This window comes from Poecile atricapillus, chromosome 3 (genome assembly GCF_030490865.1).
Source record: "Poecile atricapillus isolate bPoeAtr1 chromosome 3, bPoeAtr1.hap1, whole genome shotgun sequence".
Taxonomy (NCBI): Eukaryota; Metazoa; Chordata; class Aves; order Passeriformes; family Paridae; genus Poecile; species Poecile atricapillus.
In genome coordinates, this window is record NC_081251.1 from 81,023,609 (window position 1) to 81,046,193 (window position 22,585).

Sequence of the window (22,585 nt, forward strand, 5' to 3'; positions counted from 1 at the left end):
GTTTTTGAAAGTGTTTAATAGAACACAGTGAACTTGTCCACAGATGGCTACAGAATACAAAATAACTCAGAGGTAAATTATGAATTATTCCTTCCAAATAAATCCATCTTTCTAGTGTCTGAAATGTGCAAGAGTAAAGGTTAAGAAGTAGTCACTTGTAAAGAAATTAGTAATTCCACAATTCAATATGTAATCTACAGCAGGTAAACAGCTTACTTTCTCTCTTGTTTTAGCTCAGAATCACCTCACAAAGAAACACCCCAGCCCAAACACCAGGTACATGGTTACAAAGGATTCTCTGCCATGGGTCAGACTGGAAGAACATCCTCATTTCTAAACTACCTCTGGCCACAACGTGGTATAAAATAACTAGATAGTGCCTTGTGGACATTGTGACACTACAAATTCCCTGCTGCTGCAAGGCACATTTCAGGCACTAGCAATGTCTCCCTCCTTTTAAAAGACCATCTGGTCTTTTAATTTCAAAGCATGTATTTGAGACTCTTTTTTTAACTAAAATATAATTACCTTAAAGGCTCTTGAGACACATTTCATGATTCACAAAGCGTAGGAAGAAGACGGAAGAACAGAAATTTTGTGGCCTTCTGAGAGTTTAAAAAACCAACCTGAGTCATCTAAAAATATGTCAATGCCACTCCCGGACTCACGGTAGTTTCTTATACTCCTACAATCCTACACATACTAAAATATCTCCTCTCAGCAAATACCACTGTAGTTCTATTCCCTACCAATGTCAATTAAATGTTACTATTATCATTATCTGAAAACTTATTTGTTTTGGAAAAATCAAGTGTCTTTGCAAATCTGACAGCAACAGTAAGCCTTAGGTGCTAGAAAACAAAAAGCGTTTTGGTGTATATATAGAGAGATATACATATATTTGAAACTAAAAATTCCATATCAAAAGTGGCATTTTATGTTTGCATAAAGCCAGGTACAAGGTACCATTTCACAAGTATGTTTCTTCACTGTAATTAAATACTAGTGCCAGTACTGGCATTTCATAGTTTAGTATTTTAGACCACTGCTGCATTTACAGAAAGTGCCTTTACCTCAGACTAGCATTTACATGTTCTTAACTGCTGCTGATGCAGAGTAGCCAGATATCAGAGACAGAGAAACTGATCTCAGAATCTCCTGCAAAAGAAAATTTTACTGCAAGGAGATTAAAAGTAGCTGGAATTCAAAAGGAAACTAAAATGGGAAAGCATAAATCTCAGTACAGAATGAGAATGAATGCTGTTGCATGGAATAAGGAGATGTCTTAAAAGAAAGAAAACAATATATAAGTTTAGTGGAGCCTTGATAATGAATATAATCCTATACCAGAGGAAAAAGGGAGGGAAGGTGCATAAAAAGAAATCAGGGTACTTTTTATAACTACTCACAGCTCAGAAAAAGTTTTTACATCACTGATGGTATTTACATTGCAATACTAACTCCTTTTCTTCTTCTTAGCTACTGACATCTCACAGTATTTTAAAAATACACATATATGTAGGTGCTTACATCAAAAAACATCCAAATTTACTTCTTTCAAAGTGTATGCATATAATCTGAATATATTTATTTAGTTATTTATACTAAAAGTATCTAATCTGTGCTCCCTTTTTACATCTGTGTGTGTATTCTTAGTGGTCCCACAATAAAACTCTGCATCCTCAATCCACATTGTAAATCTGATTCTTTACTACTTTCTGCTACAACATATTAAAGGATTTGCCCACCCTCCTCAAACCTGAGGGTCACTTTTTAGAGACTCATGGAAAGTGATGGACCAAATTCAGTATATAATCAACAGACAATACTTCACTCTAAATAAGCACTTTCCCCAAAGGAATCACTAGCATCAGCAGCTTCAGCGTACGAACAACAGCGCCTTGTCTGCCTGCTTACTGTGATCTTTTCCTTGTCCTGCAGTAGTGCAAACGCTAGGTTGAGGAGTGACTGGCATCAAGGCCTGGCGAATGGCTTTCTCCCAGCCCTGAGCTACGTCAAGTCCAACTCCGGAGGCAGCAAGAACTGGACTGTGATGAGTGCTGCCATTGTTCTCGCCAACAAAGTACACCATCGTGTCAGTGATGATCTCAAAACAGTAGGGGTTGCTGCCCTGCACCACGTGTGAAAAATCTCGAGGCTGAGTCACCTGGAGAATTTCTGAAAGTGGAATCTCCTGAAGAAAGATATTAAAAATTAAAAAATGAAAATGTACATAATATTTTAATATACTAACACTCATAACTTCAAGCGTTGCAAAGAAACCAAAACAAATATATCTAAAATCCAAAACTGAAACACCAAGCTTCATAAATAAATTCAAACTGAGCATGACCATTGCCCACCCAGCTTTCTGAATTCCTATATACAAGCCTAGACAGATTTTCAGACCCACCACACAACTACTATTTTCTACTCAAACTACATTTATATTCATCATGAAACACACTCCCATTGCACGGGTAAGTGATGCACAACTAGAGAATGACCACTTTCCCCTTGCAGTTTATACAGCTTAGGCATGATGGGGGAAAAGTGAGACATTAAGGAGAAGATGCAGTTATACTTGCTAATTAATAAGCACGGCTTTGCGCGTCAGAATCGTTCTGGGTAAAGATTCTCTTTCATACAGATATTAGCAGATATTATCTGCATACAGATATTATCCTCTACCTGGTCAGTTTAAGATCATGGAACAAGAGTATTATAGAACAGATCTGAAGGAAGAAATGGTTTCAAGTTCACACTAGCTGGAGGAGGACATTCCGCATCCAGGGAAGGTACAGGTGCATGTCACTTGCAAGAGGAGTGAACAAGCAGGTGAACACTAGGCAGACATTAGGAGGATAAGAGACAGCAGCTGGTTGAGATGAAGAGCAAGTGAATGTAAAGTGAATTACTCTAACAGCAAAGACAAACAATCAGATCTTAGCAGTTAAACAAGGGATGCAAAGGGGCGAGTGAAAGGACTAAAAGCAGTCACATAACGGAGCAACAAGCAAGGAACATATTTTACCAGCTGTGTTTTGAATGCACAGGGCAATACAAGTATCAGAGAGGTCTGAGAAGAGACTGCATTGGTCAAGATAAGGATGAAAAGGATCTGGGCAAGTTTAGCTGGGTGTACAGAGAAAAGGCTTGATCTTAGAGGTGTTATAAAGGAAGAAGCTGCAAGATTTGGACCCCCACCTAAAGGTATAAGACAAGAAAGGGAAAAGTCCTGTTTACACATTCAAATGCATTTTCTGAATATTCCACCACCAAACACAATCCTACATTGACAATACACTAGGCTTCATTTATATAAACATAATGCTATACAGTAAATTTTCCTGTAAATCCTGCTTGAAACTTTCAGTTGTACAGTAGGGAGTAACTGAATTTGAGGAATGTTGAAATAAAACACATAAGCATGCAAAATTTCAGTCACTACTCAGAGAACACAAAAATCCAAGCCTTCATTCAACTGCTGGCCAAAGAAATTCTCTGGCAATTGTGAGGAAAACTTAATACGCCAGGTAATTCAGGAGAACAGTACATGCAAAAATGTAAGGAGAGACATACTCAAGGGAATTAGAGCAGGAGCTGCAAGCAACTTCTCAGAGTTAGTCTTGGTCCTTCTCACTTACAGGCTTTGGGCAACAATTAACCTGGTCACAGTTTTGATTCAAAAAGAGATGGGAAAATGGAGATAATACGTAAACTGCTTACAAGTAGATTTCATATCTATAAATCACTGAATAAATCAAGTGAAACATAATTATTACTCATCATTAATTACCTTGTAATATTTTGTTCCAGATTCATTTTGAAATAGTGTGAGGCATTTGCTGTCCAGTCTCCAGTAATGTCTTTTTCTCTACAAAATGCACAGTACAATTACATAAGAAATAAACCTCTCATATGGCTTTTGCTATCTCATTTTTTAAATTTTCTAAATGCTTTAAATTACTGTAATAATTATTCAAAATTAATCTACAGTTTAATCTTAGACTACAGAAATGAAAAAGATAAACTTTGGGAATAAAACTTCGTTTAAATTGAAGAAGCAGCTCAAAAATTATTTCCACAAACTAGAAAAAAACATCACTTACCTTACAACAAAAGCAATGGCAACAGGAGTTACATCATATAAGAAAAAACAATTACTGGACAGGTTTTACTCCAGGTGCATATTCTCATAAAATCTGAATCATATAAATTTAGTGACAACTGTGGGAGTCCTGCTTTCTCCCTCTATGCCCTAATATGAACATTGCAAGGGTTCAAGCACTGAGCAAGCCTAAGAAGTTCTTAATTATTTTGTCAATACAGTGACAAAACAGAGACACTATGAGATTCAAATGAAAAAATAACCTGGGGGGGGGGAGGGGGAAAACCACCAAAACAGACTAAATAGCCATTTGCTGGAAGTATCCATCAACAAGAAATCTCCCCCACCAAAAAGTAACATAGATTAACTGCTGTATACAACTTGTAATTTAAGCAGAAGAATATTCCTCAAAACAAAGAAGCTTTTAGAAAGCTAATATGGCTGTATGAATCTAAGATACTTTGCTTGCACCACACTTATATAGTGAAAAAAACACTTCCATTTATCTGGGATAAAAATCCAACACCCTTAACTCTAACTAAGGATGACAAAGTTTGAAATGCTATTCTATTATATTTATATTGTATAAAGTTTGTCATATTAAAAGCAAAGTTTTTGGGTTGTTTTTTTTTGGCCATATTTAAGCAGAGCATAAATCACTTCAGTCAGAGAGAAGTCTACCTATGGGAATTAGACAAAGAAAACTTTATCAAAAATGGATTTAACTAAAACAAATTCCCAGACAGCACCAGGACAGTGGGTGAAACCAAAAGGGTAAACCCCTCCTTGCAACATATATGCTCTTTATTAAATCATAGAGCAGGAAAGACTTCGGAGCAGAGGAATTAAGGAAAAGGCTGGTAACTTACTCAGGGATTAAAAATCTGCCCGAGACTCTACTCTGAGAAAGGACAGGACCAGGGTCAGAAACAGAGTAAAGATGATGACATAGAAACTTCTCATTTTAGAGAGTGAAACATCTTGTTATCCAGAGAGCACAAGAAGCACGTAGATCCTGCTGTTAAAATCAACCTGTCTAGAACTGATAGGAAGCTCAGTTGTTTCAGGAATAGGAAACATTGACATTGATGAGAATGGAACCATCAAGGGAAATAGCGATGTTGTAATGGCCAATACGGAAGCCTCCTCCCATTAGGAAGCTCTGTGAGATCTTGTTTGGCTGGAGGTACCCTGCTTTGGGTCAGGATACTCCATGTGACTGGCTTTTTTCAGTTGATGTCATCGAGGTAGCAGCCAGACTAACAGATGAAGAAAACCAAACTAAGCTAAGGTGTTTCATCAGATCACTGTTCTAAGGGGAGGTTAAAAAAAAAAGTCCATGGAAAAACATACTGGTTGTACTGAAAGTTTAAATCAGAGCTGAATACCAGGTCTGTCCTGAACAGTTCTGCTAGAGCTATTCACCTTTGTCTGCTATCTGGCCTTATTTTTTTCAGAGCCAGCTGATGATAATTATGACTTTTATGTAGTCTTGGCTGTAACCATATCTAAAATACACTAGATACTTACTTTGAATTGTGATAAATACATCTAGGTATTAAAAAACTGTACCTTAAAGAAATGGTTTTTAAGGTAATTTCACAAAGACCATTTATAGAAGTCAATTTAGCTGACAGTCACAAAAAGTGAAAACATTACAGTAACCTGAGCTGCCTATTATCACCACTCAACTTGATTTCATCAGAACTTAATTAACTTTGCTTCTCTAAATTCGCTGAGTCTCCTTCAACTTAATTAGTCTCCTTCAGTCAGATGCCACGGAGATAAAGAATGCAAAGGTATTTGTGCTGCCTTTCATGGACAGTCTCAATATGCCATAATGTTCTCAGTGAGATCTGGGAACTTCTTAAATTCATCCTTTTCATTCATCTACCAAAGAACAAAAGGATTCACTTCCTCCCATCAGACAATACTAAGGAACCCTATTATTTTGCCTTGTCTTCCTCCTCAATACAAAAAAACCAAGCAGTCTGCCTATTCAGTTAAGAGCTCATTACTGGTAGCACCGGCACCAAACAGCAGAGTCTTTTTGGAGGGTGCTTGCATACCCAAGGACACACAGTCAAGCCACAACTCTTAGGGTCAATTGCTAGAGGAATTAAGGGACCCCATACCTACACATAACTATTTACAAACACCTAGATCATTAGGATAATACTCTCAACCATTTCAGTACACATAATATTCTTATGACTTCCACCTTTTCACATAGTAGAATAGAAAAAAAGACATAAGCATTTAGTTCAACTACTAAAGAGAGCAAAGACACAAGCAAATTATTCCAAGTTACCTTCTCAGGAAAGCTGAAATACTACACATGCAATTCATTTGAGACAATGTAGAGATGCTTTTCCTTCTTAAAGGGGAGAAGGAAAAGTACTGTTCAATCACCACATGAAGAATTTAGAATAAATTACAGTTCCTCCCTTGAACCAGATTTCTTTATAATGAACATCACAATTAAGTTCTTTCAAATGATGCTCTAAATCAGAAATAAAATACACTAGTTTAGTGAAATAACTTGAGAAATAACTTCATTTAGGAAGAAACTAAAGTAACTGACCAGGTTGTCTCTACTAGTATAGTGGACCATCCATCCTTCTTTCACCATTGTACTGCTCTTCCTCTTTGTGTGTTTGATTGACTGTACAACTCGCATGAGAGGAATATTATTGCTTGTTGAAGGACTAAAAAGAAGATACAACAGTTTAATACGTAACAAATTAAAATACAACAGTACTGCAGTTATACTCATTTTACACATTTAGTCCATAATGTTCAGGAACAGACACCTTTTCTTCCCATACAAATTCAGTTTGAAGGATGAATTTGATAAGGCATCTGAGCTCCTACTAGCTCTTCTAGGACAAGTATTGTAGTACTTAAGGAACAGAGAAGAAACACACTGGAGTGAAGACACCTACAGATATAATTTTCCCTCAAAATCTGCTGGTCTTTTATGCTATTTTACACCACAGAAATATAATTAACATCAGCATAACTATCAGTTCTTCTTGTCTATGTAAGTTAATTGTGCTGCTTCATAATATTGTTGTTAATGAAGGTCCCTGTCAAAGCAAACTTTCAACTTACAAAACATAAACCAGGGTCAAATCACAACTGCACTAGAAAATTCTGTCAATACTAAGGTATATTAACAAACAAGGGTTTGATAATCTCTAATATTCTGAGACAGCCATTAACTAAACATACAGGTTTTAACAGCACTGAAAATTAAGCCAACCACCAAGGTGCCTGACTAACATCAGAGCTCTACGTGTGGTATTAACAGATACATCTGTAAATACTCCTTGTGAGGTAGGTTCAAATCAAAAAATGTAAGGATGCTTTAACACAGCATGCTGTTACACTACAGAATTGGTTACAGGATGCTGTCATGCCAAAAAATTGCTTCAAATCCGATTAGAAATAAATAGAAAAGTCCTACTTAGAGGTAGATGTTGCTTCCCACTCAGGAGATCCTTGAGCTATAAATCATTGAAAGCTGAGAGGTATCATTATATGCTATCCCTCACAAATTTACTGCTCAGCCCTGAGCTACAGTGATGTTTAGTTAGACCAAATACAACTGGGCTCATCTTATTAAGAATGACTAAGAAAATCAGGATGACACTACTCAGAACAATAGAGAAATAAAAAGATCAAATTTGATTTAATGAACTATGTTAACAGTTACTGGATAAAAGACTTCAGAAAAAACAAGATACATAAAGCAAACTACTGTGTAACATGCATAGACTATGATGCCAATATTAAAATACCCCAACTAATGCCTTTTAAATCCACACATATAAAATAGTAGCTAAATTAGGCTCAAGTCACAGAGACCTTAACCACACATTAGCCTTGTAAAGCTGTAAATTTTATCCTGATTTGATAATCTGGTGTATTTCATCAATAACTGTCATAGCATAACACTTTTTCCAATTTCCAGAAGAGACTAGACTCTTAGTCTGTTCCAGATTTTCTCGAGACAGGAGAATTTTACAAAGCATTTTCAAGCTAAAAGTAAAAAGAAATCCCACACAAAGGGAAAAAACACTTTCAGCAATAAAACTGGGCTGCTTGGAAACATTTTGCTCACAATATTGAGCAATGCTCATCCTGAGCAAAGAAATCCATGCTATAACTTACCTGATTGTTTTGACAGCTTCCTCATCTTTGTCTGCATCAAGGTCAGATGGATCCATAAAAAAGATTTTGTCCTCTGGAGGAGAGGGCTCTTCAGCATCATCTAGAACTCGACTACCATCACTGTTCATTTCACTGCTATCAACTTCCATTGGCATATCCAAGTCCTGGCCTGGGCTAGCAGGTTCTGGAAACAACACAAGTCAGACATTATTTCAAACACACAACTTAAAGAAAAATAAAATTAAATCCTCCAAGACCCACCTTTTTTTCAGTTCAGACTTACAGAAAAAAACATAAAACTACAATCACAATACACAAAATCTTCACATTTTTGCTGTAAGACAGAGAGTATGGTAATGAACATTATCAATTTCATTTTGCTAGATGCCAAGGCAAGACAGACTCAACTAAAACATGAACCATACTGAAAGAAACAGAGTGAAAAGCTTAAAGTCTAAACCTAAATCTCATTAAGTAATTCTGTTCCACAAGTAATCAGGACAAAGTAACCTTTCCATCGCTAGAGATGACCCAGAGAATTATTCTTGTGAAAATGAAATTCTCCATTAACAGAAAACTAACTCTGCTCTCCCTGCTCTTGTAGTCCATAATAAGAATAGTAAGAAAGAAAAGAGGGGCTGTGGAATTGCAGGAAAAGAGAAAAGCAGAACAGATCTTATTTACCTCTGATTTTCTGCAGGCAGAAATTTAGTGTTTTCAAAAGCAGTACAACTGGTACTGTGAAAAACTAAGAATTAAGACATAAAAATATCTTCATCTGTAGCCTTTTTATGGTTGTGTTTTTGTTTGTGGGGGGTTGTTTGTACGTTTTTTTTTTTTTTACCTGGGGTGAGTTCAATTAAGAGTAGGAGAAAGAACAAAAATAAATTGTTCCCTACATCTTCAGAAAAATTACGTCAAAGCACCTTAGCATCACAAGGGCAGTAAAACCAGGTTGCAGTAACATCATGTTGCACATTGCTGTTCACAGCCACCAAACTCAAGTCTAGGAAAGAGCCTGGGAGCTGGAGAAGGTTGGCATGAACAGTATTATGCAATGGCAACAGACCCGCTAGCTAACACAGCTGTTGCCCAAGCCTCTGAATTAAGTTGTACAGTTTGATGAGATCTGCTTCATGTCACCAATTTTGTTTCACTAAAAATGTGTGACAAGGCAACACAGACACAGAATGGCTGAAGTTGGAGATTTTTGAAGGTCACCTGGTCCAATAAACCCCTGAGTTCATTTCTTCAGTCTGTTGAAGTCCCTCTGGATAGCAGCACAAACCCTCTGTCGTATCAGCCAGTCCTCCCAGTCACCTGCAATCCTGTTGAGGGTACACTTTGCCCCACAAAACATTAATGAAGATGTTGAGTGGGACTGGACCCTTTGCTGGCCCCTGGGGTACCCACGAGTTACTTGCCATTGATAACCATTCTCTACGCTCACCTATTCAATCAGTTTTTAATCCCTATCTGCTCATTTATCTCCTATTTCATCAGCTTAAAACTGGTCTAAAACTTATAAAAATACTCTAAAAATATTCTTCAACATAGTGTTCCACACTCTTTCAATTCTGCAAGGTCTATTCAGAAAGCAGCCCCACTTCATTGAGGTTTCCAGAAGTTAAAGTAGAGTTCTTCATTTTGGTTTGCCTTGGAGTTTTTCTCCTTTCTCTTTTATCTCAATCACCTTAGCTAACTCTGGCCAGTAAAAATCGTGAATATGACAAAGTCGTAAAAAATGGTACACGTCTTCAGATACTAACGTTTTAAAGTATATATTTCATGGTGAACAATAAGCAGTCTGATCACAACAGATCTTCAGATTTTGTACAGTGGGGTGACTTCTAGATTTTTCATTTCCATTGAGCAATCCCAAGCAAAGCATAGTGAACTTGTCAGGACTGATTAAGTAAAATTTAAGTCACCAGAGTGTAAGTTTTACAGTGAATCTTTTTCGTTTTCACTGACCTCAGTGAAAAAACTTCAAGATAAATGAAAAGATGTCATATATTCAGAGATGAGGGAACTAAACACTAATGCATCTCATTCAGCCTCCGAAGATCTCTCATCATTTGAAAGGATGTTTCTCATCTTACCTCCATTGAAAATAACCTCTCCAAGACAGTCTCGAGGTACTTTAGGTGCACAGCGTTTGTGACAGTTGAATCTGCAATCTAAAACAGCAGATAAATAAGCCCATGATACCAGAACCTCACTCCCACCCAGACACTAACATTTATTACTCACTTCTTCCAACACAGACTTCAGAATCATACATTTGCATGTAACTGAAGACAGCACCAATGAGGTCACCTCCAGGAGGAAATTAACAATCTTGTCCTTATGTCACATGTTGATTTGTCCCACCACTATTTATTATGTCAGTACTTCCCCTTCCAGTACAAAATGGTTTGCTACTTCTGTAGCTTTTTCTGCAGCTATTTTTTCCCCTCATGATGCAATTTCTCCCATTCTTTCATTTGTTCCACGTCCTTTTTTCAATTGCTATATGATTTAACTGTCTCATCTCTAACATTTTTCTCCACCTGCCAACTAAGACTTGCAGACATCAGAGGCCTCTACGATCACACAGCTACATCAGAGCAAATGTGTTCTGCAGTAAATCCCAAAGTCCAGTTCCCCTCTCATTCAGATTACAGATTTGCCTGACTACTCAAGCTCCATTTCCTGCTGACACAGGGCAGACAGAACATTATGTCCAGATTTGGCCTGATGTAGGGATGGAATCTCACCTGGATGTGTGCCATTTCAGCACCCGAGGAATCAGATGCAGCCTACTGAATAAAGTCCAGCATACAACATTACTGGTATTAACAGGAATTTCCTTTATTAGTAGCATTCCCGTAATTTTCTCCATCACCACCATGAATTTCAAAACTTCCTACTGCCACCACAACTGTTCTCATATTGATAATTTAGCCTCTTTTTGCTGTCCAAAGCAAGCTCGATGTGTTTTTCTTTTAAGATCAGACAAGAGAAAAACCATTATCTCTCCATTCTTAGTAGCAGAAGAGCCAAATTCTGGATCTGAATACAACACTGCTCAGCTTCTGAGCGCCTAAAAGGATGCATCCTAGGAGACTCATGAACAGTCTTTTTTACAGCTCTGGCTTCAGTCCATATTATGGAATACAATTACTTCACTCCTTTAAAGGAGGCTGGAAGAAACAGAGACATTTCAAATCCTGTCAGGAAACTAGAAGGCTGAGTCTATCCTAATAAACTACATTAAGAAACATTCCTGGATACTGAAATGCAATTCTCTAGTCTAGTAAATAGCTAAACATCCCTTAGCATGCTTTTGGCCCACAGCACTAGTATAATCCCAAACAGTTCCAAGGTCTAGCTCATAAACCAGAGCATCCTATGAAATTGCTCCAAACAGGCAGTCTGCATAGAGCCACCCAGGCCGGAATGCTAAGAAAATCTGTTCATGAACACGGGTCATTCTGTCCCTGCTGACCTCAGTGTCCAGGAATGTTTCTAGGCACATTTAATTTATTACCACAAATATAGCCTTAGCATCTCAAGCATCATCCTCAGAGCCTGAACAGCAATCTGAATTAAATCAAGAAATCAAGGGTTCTTATGGGTAATCAGAAACATAAAACTACTAAAAGACCCCAAGATTTGTGAATGTGCTCAAGGAAGTCAGTGGGGAACCTTAAGAATCTGTAGGAGAAGGAAGTATGAAAATATTTGAACTGCTTGATATCAATTCCTGATATATTAAAAATAAGTATAGGATTTTACTGCATAAATGGAAGCCTATTAAGACACTTATTTCTGTCCTGCACATAGACATAGCATTTCTCTAGGCTTGTTTTCTATGCATAAAAGCTTACAATATGCATACAAATAATATTTTTATCCAGCGTCATTCAGTTCCCTGAAACTGATGTGGTAGCCCCATTTGTTCAACTGGATACAGACACAGCGACTGTATATGGCCAGCAACATCTATATATTAAAACCGCAAGGCATCTTTTTCAGGTTTCATTATTTTTGTATCATATGTATCCAAGATACGCACTGACTGGAAATAGTATCAAAACCAGTTGAGGTTGCAGACTTCAAACGGACTACAAAGACTGCAAATAACAACAGAAATGAAAGATAAAACTACTTCCTTGCTTACATGAGACAGCAGTTATTACTAGTCAAAAAAAAAGATAACACAGCTGTAAGCTTACCATCTTTTCTCCCCCATAATAAAGAAAACTGAAAATGTATTGTGACCTCTCTCACAAAGCTGACCTTTGATACTCCTGTTTGACAAACTCACATGAGAAATGTAAACTCGCTTCCATATTAATGTTTATGGTTCATCACTAGACTTTTGTTTCCTGCAACAAAGCTGACAGATCTGCACTAATAAATTAATTAAAAAAGCCAGAAGGAGATCACACTAGTTATGCCCTAGGAACCACATGGAAAGGCCTGAGAACTGAAGCCATGCATGTTAATGTAAGCTACATAAAAACCATGCAAGTTCAGCATAGGCACCAAAAGGTAATAATCAGTATCCTATACCAGAATAATACAACGAAAATTCACATATTTTTTAGTGGTAAGTCTAGAATACAGATACTGAACAAAAGGAAGTATTTCCCATTTTTATTAATTCATAATTATCCTTCTAGAATGACAATGTTTTCAATCTACACAATTAAATATTATTTTTCAGAAAAATGTACAATGCACAGCTTACCACAAGGAAAATGAGGGCTGCTGTGATCTTCTGAAAATTATTCAATTTTTCAAAAATTACAGTTCCCTATTTTGCAGCATACAGCCACCTCAGTTGCAATCAGTTTTAAGTACAAGACCTTTGCTGAAATTTACTGCTACAGCAAAAATTTAATGTTTACCTTTACACTGCATTCCTTGGCGAAAAAGGCCCTTAAGCAGCCGTTTGCAATACTGGCAGATGGTGGGTCGAGTGTAAGAGTGAACAGCAAAGGTGTGTGGGACCTTCACTCTGCAAAGCACCATCTTATCCATCCAGATGGGGCGGCCACTCCAAGAGGGAATCCTCTTACTAGGTTCTGGGCAGCAACGCTGGAATAAAGAAGGAATACATAATTTGCACCAGAACAGTTCTGCTGCCATGACTGCTTTGAAAAGTCACAGCATTCAGGTGAACTGGAAAAAGGCAAAAACTGCACCCATTTTTAAAAAGGACAGAATGGACAACCCTGGGAACCACTGACCTTCCAAGCCTCCCCCTCTGTCCCTGGGAAGACCACAGAGATCCTACTGGAAGCTCTGCTAAAGCACATGAAGGACAGGGAGGTGATGCAGGACAGCTAGTAGCCTTCCGTGATGGAGTGACTCCATCAGTGGACAAGAAAAGGGCTATGGATGTCATTTATCTGGAATTCTGTAAAGCCTTTGACATGGTTGCTATAACATCCTTCACTCCAAAGTGGAGAGGTGGATTCAATGGGCAGACTTTTAGGAGGATAAGGAACTGGCTGGTCACATCCAGAAGGTAGTGATCAATGGCTCAGTGCCCTGATAGACATCAGTGACAAGTGGTGTCCCTCAGGGTTGATACCGGGACTAGAGCTATTAAATGTCTCTACTAATGACAGACAGTGGGAGAGAGTGCACCCTCAGCAAGTTTATGGATGTCACCCAGCTGAGTGGTGCAGCTGTCACACTGGAGAGACATGATGCCACCCAGAGGGACCTGGATAAGCTTGAGAAGTGGGTCCATGTGAAACTTATGCAGCTCAACGAGGCCAAGCGCTGGCACTGCACCTGGGTTGGGGCACCTCCCTGTATGAACACAGGCTGGGGATTGGTGTGAGCCCTGCTGGAAAGGGTTTGGGCATCCTGGTGGATGAAAAAAAATGTCAGTGGGGCTGTAAGGGCTCTTAAAGTGACCAGACAAGAAAGCAACCTGGCCAAGAAACTTTAAGAGGACATTCTGGTATTATAAAACCTAACCATGAAAGCACCAGATGGAAAAGCCTGACAGAAAGCAGGAAGTTATGTATGAACCTTTATTTCCACAGAAGATAGAAATTCATTCATGACATTTATTCTTTAATCAACCTGACAAGGTTCAGACATCACATGCAAACCTCCATAGAGAGGATAAAACGGAAAACACCGGAGGCAGACAAACAAAATTCCAAACACCACCTCAAACTATCAGTTTTTAAAAGCAAGGTATAGCATGCTGGATACCTTACTAAATTAGGCAAAAATATTTTGAAAATTCAAAAATTACTTTGAAAATTAAATTCCCTCGAAAAAAATCTTTGAAATGAAATTACAAGAAAAACATCAGCAATTAAAACAGAAAAGGGATTCAGTAAAACAAAGAGGTATCAAAAATGCACATACAAATCATAAAGCTAAATTCTGTGATAAATGGTTACAATTCTGTGTTCACTGAATGTTGTAGCTCATCAAAAAATCTTGGTATATCCCAAGGGTAAAACTCACCCTCAGTCTGTGTAATGTTAGTTCCTATCTGAGAACCTTTTTCCCTTCCCCCAGTCCCATTGGCTGTAACTCCCCCGTGTCCCCCGATCACCTCCGCCCCCTGGTATAAGAGATAAGACCCAGGGCATTTCAGTCTCTTTCTTGCCCGGGATGGACGACATACAATAAAACCGGGATTATTCCAAGCAAGTTTGGGCCTCCTGTGTCTAGATACTTTGAGTCCGTGTTGTATCCACTCCAGGACCTCCCCCACGCCCGTGCTCCGTGAAGAGCGGGGCTCCCACCGCAGGGGGTGGGACAGAGGGGTCCCCCCGAGAGAGGATTGCAACAACTGAATAAATCTTACCAGTAGGCATAAATATCAAAATAAATATTTTTCACTACTCAAGACTAGGCTTTTATAGAGTCTAGTTAAAAAAATTATGCTCTTGAACTAGACTATATGATTTGTATTTTAAACTGTGATAAGAATAGTTATAGTGTAAAGTAACATGATTAGAAAAGACTAAGGCATAAACAACTGGATCTAATCAACGCCCAACCTTTCTTATGATCCCAATATTGGGCTATACACTGATAATTGATATTTGTTATGTAATTGATAACCTCTCAGCAATCATCATAAAAAGGAACTACTATGGATATCTGTATTTACTGTAAGCCTTTCATTCCCTACGCCCTCCTTGACAGGGTTTGGGGTTTTTTGGATTAACTCTGTAAAAAACTTAACAGCAGATCAGGAACACTCTTCCCCAGTTTTAAAGCTTACAATTTGTACTGCTTTGGCCAAGTAACTAATCTATGCTGATACAATAATTACAGAATGAATCTGTATTACTAAGAAGGCAAGATGTTCTTTGGCTTCATTCTGAAGCCAAGGTTCTCAAGATTTCATATAACCATGAGTGGAATGCTAATAACAAAATTATATATAAAACTTATAATTTATTTCCTTTTTCATCTCTCACAGTAATAATAAGCAATAAGTGTCACAGTCTAAGAATCACCATTTTTAAAATTCAGTAATACCAATCATAATGGTTAAGCTTGAATCCCTCATACTCATCATGAGCCACTTAAAACACTATCTAGTTGTCCAGAGGTTAAAGAATTTAAAACAAAAATTGTTCCTTCTTTCACATTACATACTTCTTCAGAGGCAGAGGATGTGTGTTCAGCTTGTGCTGGTCTTGGAACTGAAAGCCCTGCTCCTGGTAAAGACACGTTGGACAGGCGCCTCTTTCTCACTCCACTGCAGTTGTTTGGAATCTTGAAGGCACATCGTTTATGGTAGTTTAATCCACAACCTGGAAGAGGAGTTTTTTTATTCAAAAAACCTCCCAACGTTCAAAGTAACAAAATCAGTACTAATATTTTGATAAAGCAGTTTTAAAAAGATGGCCCAGGAAAATGTTAAAGGCAGAAACAGACTGTTGTATCAAATTCTCTTGTTTCAGTCTTCTTAATACAATTCACAGAAACAGCTTTTTCTCCAGTAAACCCGGTTCTAGTAACAAGGTCTACGACTTGTAAGCAACTGATCTCCCACTACCAGGAGGTTTTCATCACTCCCTCACCTTGGAGCACAAGAACCAAGAAGAATTCAGTAAGAACGCAGCATCAGTACCTGACAGCAGGCTGCAGTGATCCACAGCCAGCTGGAAGAAAGCCGTAAGGAAAGGGATTCCCCTTTGGGAGTCTCTCCAAACTATGTGCTCCTTGTGCAAAGAACACAAGGCTGTAAGCTAGCTATTTTTTTCAAAGTGGGGAACAACAACACTTCTTAAGTCATTAGCCCAAGGTTACGCACAGTTTGCATAAATGCCAAGATCAGAACTTGGGTTTTCCAATATACAAACCCTTCCAGCTATGAAATAATATATTTATCACTTGCTAACATACCAAACACAGTACAACTTCTTCCTCATCTTATGTACCCCCACACACAAATACACTAAATATCATAGACTTACCTTCACATTTTAATCCTTGTCGTACCAAACCCCAAAGCATCTCTCCGCAGTAGTCACAAAAAGTAGGAGCCTTGTAGGAATGCACATAAAGTGCATGAGGTCGAATCTGGAAATCTTCAACTGTAGCCAAAGCTTTTAAAAAATTGCAGTAAGTTATGGCTCTTGCCACAGGATCAACAAGGATTTATGGAAAGAACATGTTTTAAAAATGGCTAATTTAAAGAATGCTAACAAGCTATTTAGAAATCAGCATTTTACTGTATGCCATTTAAATATGCATTTAGGAGACTACACAGTTTTCAGTAAACATTTTTATTGAGAAAAAATATCCATTGAACTCTGTAGGCTAATGGCCCCAGCTAATCAACAGTATGAATCATTCTGTTGAAGACCTCACTAAGCTGAAGGCAGGTAAACAAGCTTTGCTAAAAGCAACAGTAAACGTTTGAAAGAACAACTTAATTTTCAAGCTGTTTTGTAACCTACAAAATTTTCAAAAAAAGACAGTTCTACAAGACAGATTTTTATCTTCTAAAGGACTTTTGTAGTAAAAGCTTATTAGACTAAACTTGGTGTATCAAAATAGAACTGTGGATAAAGTTTCTACAGAACATTAAAATATTCTTTTCCTTAAACAAGCATAGATATATTTAAATTATTTTTGTCCTGTTTCTTTGAGGAAAAGAGAAAAAAAAAGGTATTTTACAGCAACATTACCTTGCCCTGATGGCTATGTAATTTTTTTATCAGATATGTACTAACACTTCCTATTCAGATTGTTATTTTAAAAATTCTACTGAAAGACATTTACATGTCTTCAAAATGCCTCAGTTTCGGGTGGTCTGTCTGTAAGGAAACTGTCAAAGACTGCCAAGAGACACACAACAAATTTTCCAAATATGCTATTCACCAGAAGCAATGAAAAGCTCAAAATAAGATGATCAATTACTGAACATCTTAGACATGCCCTGAAATGCAGCCAAGGATTCAGCCTTATAGCTATCAAATTCATACTTTATTGACCAAGTTTACAAATCTAAGCTCATGACAGTTAAGAGGTCTCTTTTCCTAATGTGTAGTCTCAGTTTGTCACTTTATCCTCAAAGACTTTAAAAAGTGCTCAATACTAATCCAGCTTTTATTTGCAGTTTAACTACAGATGACTTTTGATTGAATTATTGATCAAACACATACAATGACAATCAGGGTTGGGATTATTTTGTCCTTGTTATTGGTTAATAACCACCACTCTGAGAACTATATTGTTCAAAGAAACTGTTTTTAAGAACTACAATAACCCGTAAGCGTCTGTTTTTATAGGTATGATTCAGCAACAACAATTATATGAAGCATTATGACAGCATAAGCCATCAATAGCAAAAGCTACAGAACAAAAAGAGATATAAGCAAAAGAAAACCCACAACAGTTAGAAGAACAAATTCTGAACCCTACCTGCATTTCATCTTAAACAATTATAAAAAATACAAACTAATATTATTATACTTATGAATTCCCCATTTGTATAATTCAGATATAAAAATAAACCTGAATAACAATCAAAAAAATAACAAAACTGAGTACTGAAGCGTGACACTTGGACTTTCTTGGAAACCTCTACCCCAAAGTATGCGAGATTTAAATGAAAAAGCTCAAGGCAAGCATGCAAATAATGCTCCATGAAGTCCTATTTTCTTTTAAGCTACTGAATAAAGAGTTGTTCCACTGTTACAATAATACCTACCAGAGAGTACAACCTCAACAAGATCTCCCTCATGTATCTCTTCTGCTGATGTAATTCGTTGCAAAATATTATCCGAGTTTAGGTCATGGCGGAACAGGAGAATTTTGTCATACATGCCAAAGAAACCACACTCTGGGAACTGCAACAGAAATCAAATTCTAAATTAATACATGTTCTTTGATAATCCCATACATCAATGCCATCAATGTTTTTAATAACGGCTACAAAACGTCAAGAGCTGCAAATGCTTCATGGTAGGAAAATGAAACTGCTTATTTTGAGGAAACAATTCATTTTCTGAAATTTTTTTTTTTTTTTTTTAACCTGAAAAAAGAAGTGTTAAGGTTTTTGTTTCTTTGGGCTTTTAATCTCTCAGACCTGCATAATCAGTCTGGCAACTAAAAGACAATGCAGGCCTCCAACTTGGATACCACCACTATAACCCTTATTTCATGGGTACTCTAGTCAGGCAGGTATTTAGCTCAAGACACTCCAGCAGCACCTGCCACACTTTTCTTGAGAAGCAAGCCAGTTAAGAGGCTCCGTACCATTGTTCTGCAACAGTTTAGATCTACAGATATGAGAAATCCTGAGTAACAAGCTCCAAAGGATGCTGCTTCAGCAGGCAAGTTAGACTCTATGACCTCCAGTGATCCCTTCCAACATTACCTATTTTCTATGATTCTGTGAAAAGAAAAAATCTCCACATGGACAGAAAAAAAATCCATTCAGGAAACAGATACACTACATAACATGCCACTTTTCCATGACACCTCACTGAAAAAAAAAAAGCTTTCTCATTCTGCATTTTCCCCACTCTTCAAAATACTGTCAAGTATGAGTAAAACTTCTTAAAATGAAAAGCTTAAAAGTAAACAGTTCATGGGGAAAACGAGCAGGAACAGATCCCAGAGAGAAATGAGCAGCACTCAAGCAGCTCCTTTGACCTTTTGGTTTAAACCAGAATTTAAACTTGAGGTGGGAACACACATGCAGAACAAAACGGGGAAAATGTGGGGAAAAAATATGGAAAAGCTCAAAAGAAACTTTTAATTAAAGAGTTAACAAGTTAGTAAATTACATTTTACACAGTAAGTATCTAAACTGCATGAAGCTTGCGGTACATTAATTGTTCTTAACTAAAATCATCAAAGATTTGTTCTACAAAATCAAAAACATAATAAAGGTATCTCATCCCTCATGCCCATTGTTTTTACACTTTCTTCCAATTCAGAGAACAAATAATGTTCTGTTTACAACAGCAATTTTATCTGAGATATCAAGCTGCTCTTCTCTGTTTTGGTGTGTACACACTATGTAATTACATGACACATAATACTGTGTCCATGCTCCAGAAAGCATGCTATCTACCTTGGACAGTCATAAAGAGAGGCAGAATTTGTACAATTTAACCCTTGCAAAAGCAAAAGACAGAGCTGACAAATTTATTCTTACACAGATATTTAGTTAACAGCAAGAAACTGATTTACTCGGCCAATGCCAAAGCAGCCGGCTGCCTCCTCTGTCTCTCAACTCACTCCCAGGTTTCCTACATGAAATAGCAAATAGCCAAGAATATTATGAAAATTAAATTTTTCCAACTGCCCAAAGATCATCTGTAATAGAAAGAAAATATAAAGCTTAAGAATTAGCTGTGCTGCCTAAATATGTGTCTCAGTATCTCCGCAAGTATGTACAGGACTTAACTTTATATTCAGAGCACACAAAGATACAGCCACAAGTAATTCTTCCAAGGGAACTGAAATTTTTTTCATGAAACCATGTCATAAACTTACTTTAAGCTCTAACCCAAAATCCCACTGTGCCTTGATTGACAAAAAAACAAGATATATTTACATTATTAAAATAAGTGCTGTGAGGTGTTATTCCTTGATACACTGTTAACTTCTGTTAATTGCATTATACTGGTAAAGAACTTAATGCTAACAAAAGGGATATAAAATCAACATTACAACAGTATATATCTGCCTGCAGATACACATGACACTTTTTAATAACACCAATATTAATTTCAGGTGCTAGGAGGGACAACTCTTCACTCAGGGCATCACATGAACTATTGTCTGTTTGTATTAAGTTCACAGAAGCACCTATGAACTGCAGATTCTAAGGAAGCCTCTAAGATATTTCACAGGTTTGAGTCTCCTTCTTTTGAGAAAGATATGTCTTTCTCTTTTACTTTTCTTTTCACTCTTTAAGACCATAACCCTGTTATGCAGCTGCCAGAACATCCCTACACATAATCCCCCACCTCAGTAACCAGAGGTCACATAATCACCTGCCAAGCAGCACTTATCTTAATTGCTATGACAAAATATATTCTGCCTATGCACCATTTACCCATTCTCATGTACAAATTTTGGATTTATTAAAATGTTTTAAACATACTACATTAATTTTATTACTAAGAAGCATTAGCTGACAAAGTTACAGATGATCACTCAAGTCCTCTTTGTGATAGCAAGTGCAATCATTAAAAATGAGACATCACATTCCTTAGAAAGAAGCATCAACATTAATCCAAAGTTTGTAAATATCATTACAGTACCTATAATTAAGATTTTGTGTTTCAAATAAATTCCAGACAAAGGCAAAATTAATTTCTATGGAGTAGAAATATTCTGAAAAAAGTAAAATCGTCTAATACAAATTGTTAGAACTGTTGATATCAACATCACATTTGGTTCTCCATTAATTAAATTGACCTTTTAAGCTGTGTATCATGAATGCTTCTCATATTGTCATAATATGATTTCCCACCCTGCTCTTCCAAAACAAATATACATACACATAAAAGAAGTGACTGTGAAAGATTGTCTGGTTTTGTAACTCTAACATTTAACCTCCTTAAATGGTGTTTCTTCTATTTACAAACTTGAGCTTCATCAGTGACTTCTAGACTAAGATGCAGAATCACAAGCTCACAACTAACAAGGGAATAATCTATACCAGTATGAAGTCCAAGAGTTCTCTCACTGAACACAGACTCTGTATACAGTTTCTATAGTATGTGACAAAACTGTACCAGGACATATTTTTCTAGGCATTGTGCATGCCTGATCTCCATTTCTGAAATAATAATTACAAAAACTAAAAGGATGAGAAAAGAGATAGCCTGCTCATTAGTATGGAGAGCTCCAGCTGCTAGGAGGTTTTCCTGAATCTATTATGAGGGACAGGCAGTAGCTGAGGGACCTCGCAGTAGTTCCTTTACCTATCCTGCCTGTGAGGTGCTTCTCTGCACATCCACAAAGCAGCAGAGGGGGCAGCCCACCAACACCCTGCCCAGGACCTCCCAGGCCCTTCACAGGAGCCATCAGGTCACCAAAGGCCCATCTCCACAAGCCAGGGGAGCACAGAGAATGAAGGGCAGGCAGGAACCTGAATTAAGAACTCCAGGGAAAAGATATTCTGGCCTTCACAGGACATCCTCAGACCTAGTTTCCACACATACACTGAGCAGGTAAGTCAACGCTAGAACACCTTCTGGCCTGAGAGTGGTCGCAGTCCAACGGTATGGTACAGATTGTAAGTTGTACAATACCTATGGAATGCTTACAGAAGGAAACAAAGGCAAGGAAAGAGGTGATTCAGGGAGGAATAAACGTGGGAAAAAAATGAGGGATAAGAAGATAAAAGAGGCTGGTCACCTGTAAACAGGGGTTGGTCAGAACAATTGTCTGATCCTGCCCTGTGCATCAGCAGCACCACCCATTGTCTATTATCATTAAATTCAATTTCTAGCTATTTTCCTGAATGATTTTCTCTCATTCTGAGCCCATGTGTGTGTATGGCGGGGTCTGATTGCCAGCAATCAGAGCAAGAGGGCCCTGTAATGTCAGTGACTGGAAAGGTCAGAGCAAGTGAAATCAAGAGCTTGAATATCCAGGTGTCAGAAACTGGAAAGACCAAGATCCAGCAACTGCTACTGGGCAGAGAGTGCTTGAAGCTGGCTGCTGGAGACACCCACTTTCTTTTTGTTGCTATTTTTTTACTGGTGGGTGTGTGGGTATGCATCTGTACAGTTCTTTCCCCAGTACCAGACCTCCATCCTGAACCACCAGATAATGATACAG

The 22,585-nt window shown here is 37.6% G+C and overlaps 1 protein-coding gene across 2 annotated transcripts in view; it reads right to left on the reverse strand.

The window, feature by feature from the left end:
* The window catches only part of PRKD3 (protein kinase D3), a 44,096-nt gene that overhangs the window by 11,747 nt on the left and 9,764 nt on the right, over positions 1-22,585 (reverse strand). For both annotated transcript variants that reach the window (XM_058836982.1, XM_058836981.1), the window contains exons 3-11: positions 18,489-18,627; positions 16,747-16,878; positions 15,923-16,080; positions 13,186-13,375; positions 10,390-10,467; positions 8,288-8,471; positions 6,696-6,819; positions 3,800-3,877; positions 1,918-2,194 (exon numbers count right to left, since the gene is read on the reverse strand). In XM_058836982.1, the coding sequence (XP_058692965.1) occupies positions 1,918-2,194; positions 3,800-3,877; positions 6,696-6,819; positions 8,288-8,471; positions 10,390-10,467; positions 13,186-13,375; positions 15,923-16,080; positions 16,747-16,878; positions 18,489-18,627 (1,360 nt within the window). The remainder of the gene's footprint in view (positions 1-1,917; positions 2,195-3,799; positions 3,878-6,695; positions 6,820-8,287; positions 8,472-10,389; positions 10,468-13,185; positions 13,376-15,922; positions 16,081-16,746; positions 16,879-18,488; positions 18,628-22,585) is intronic.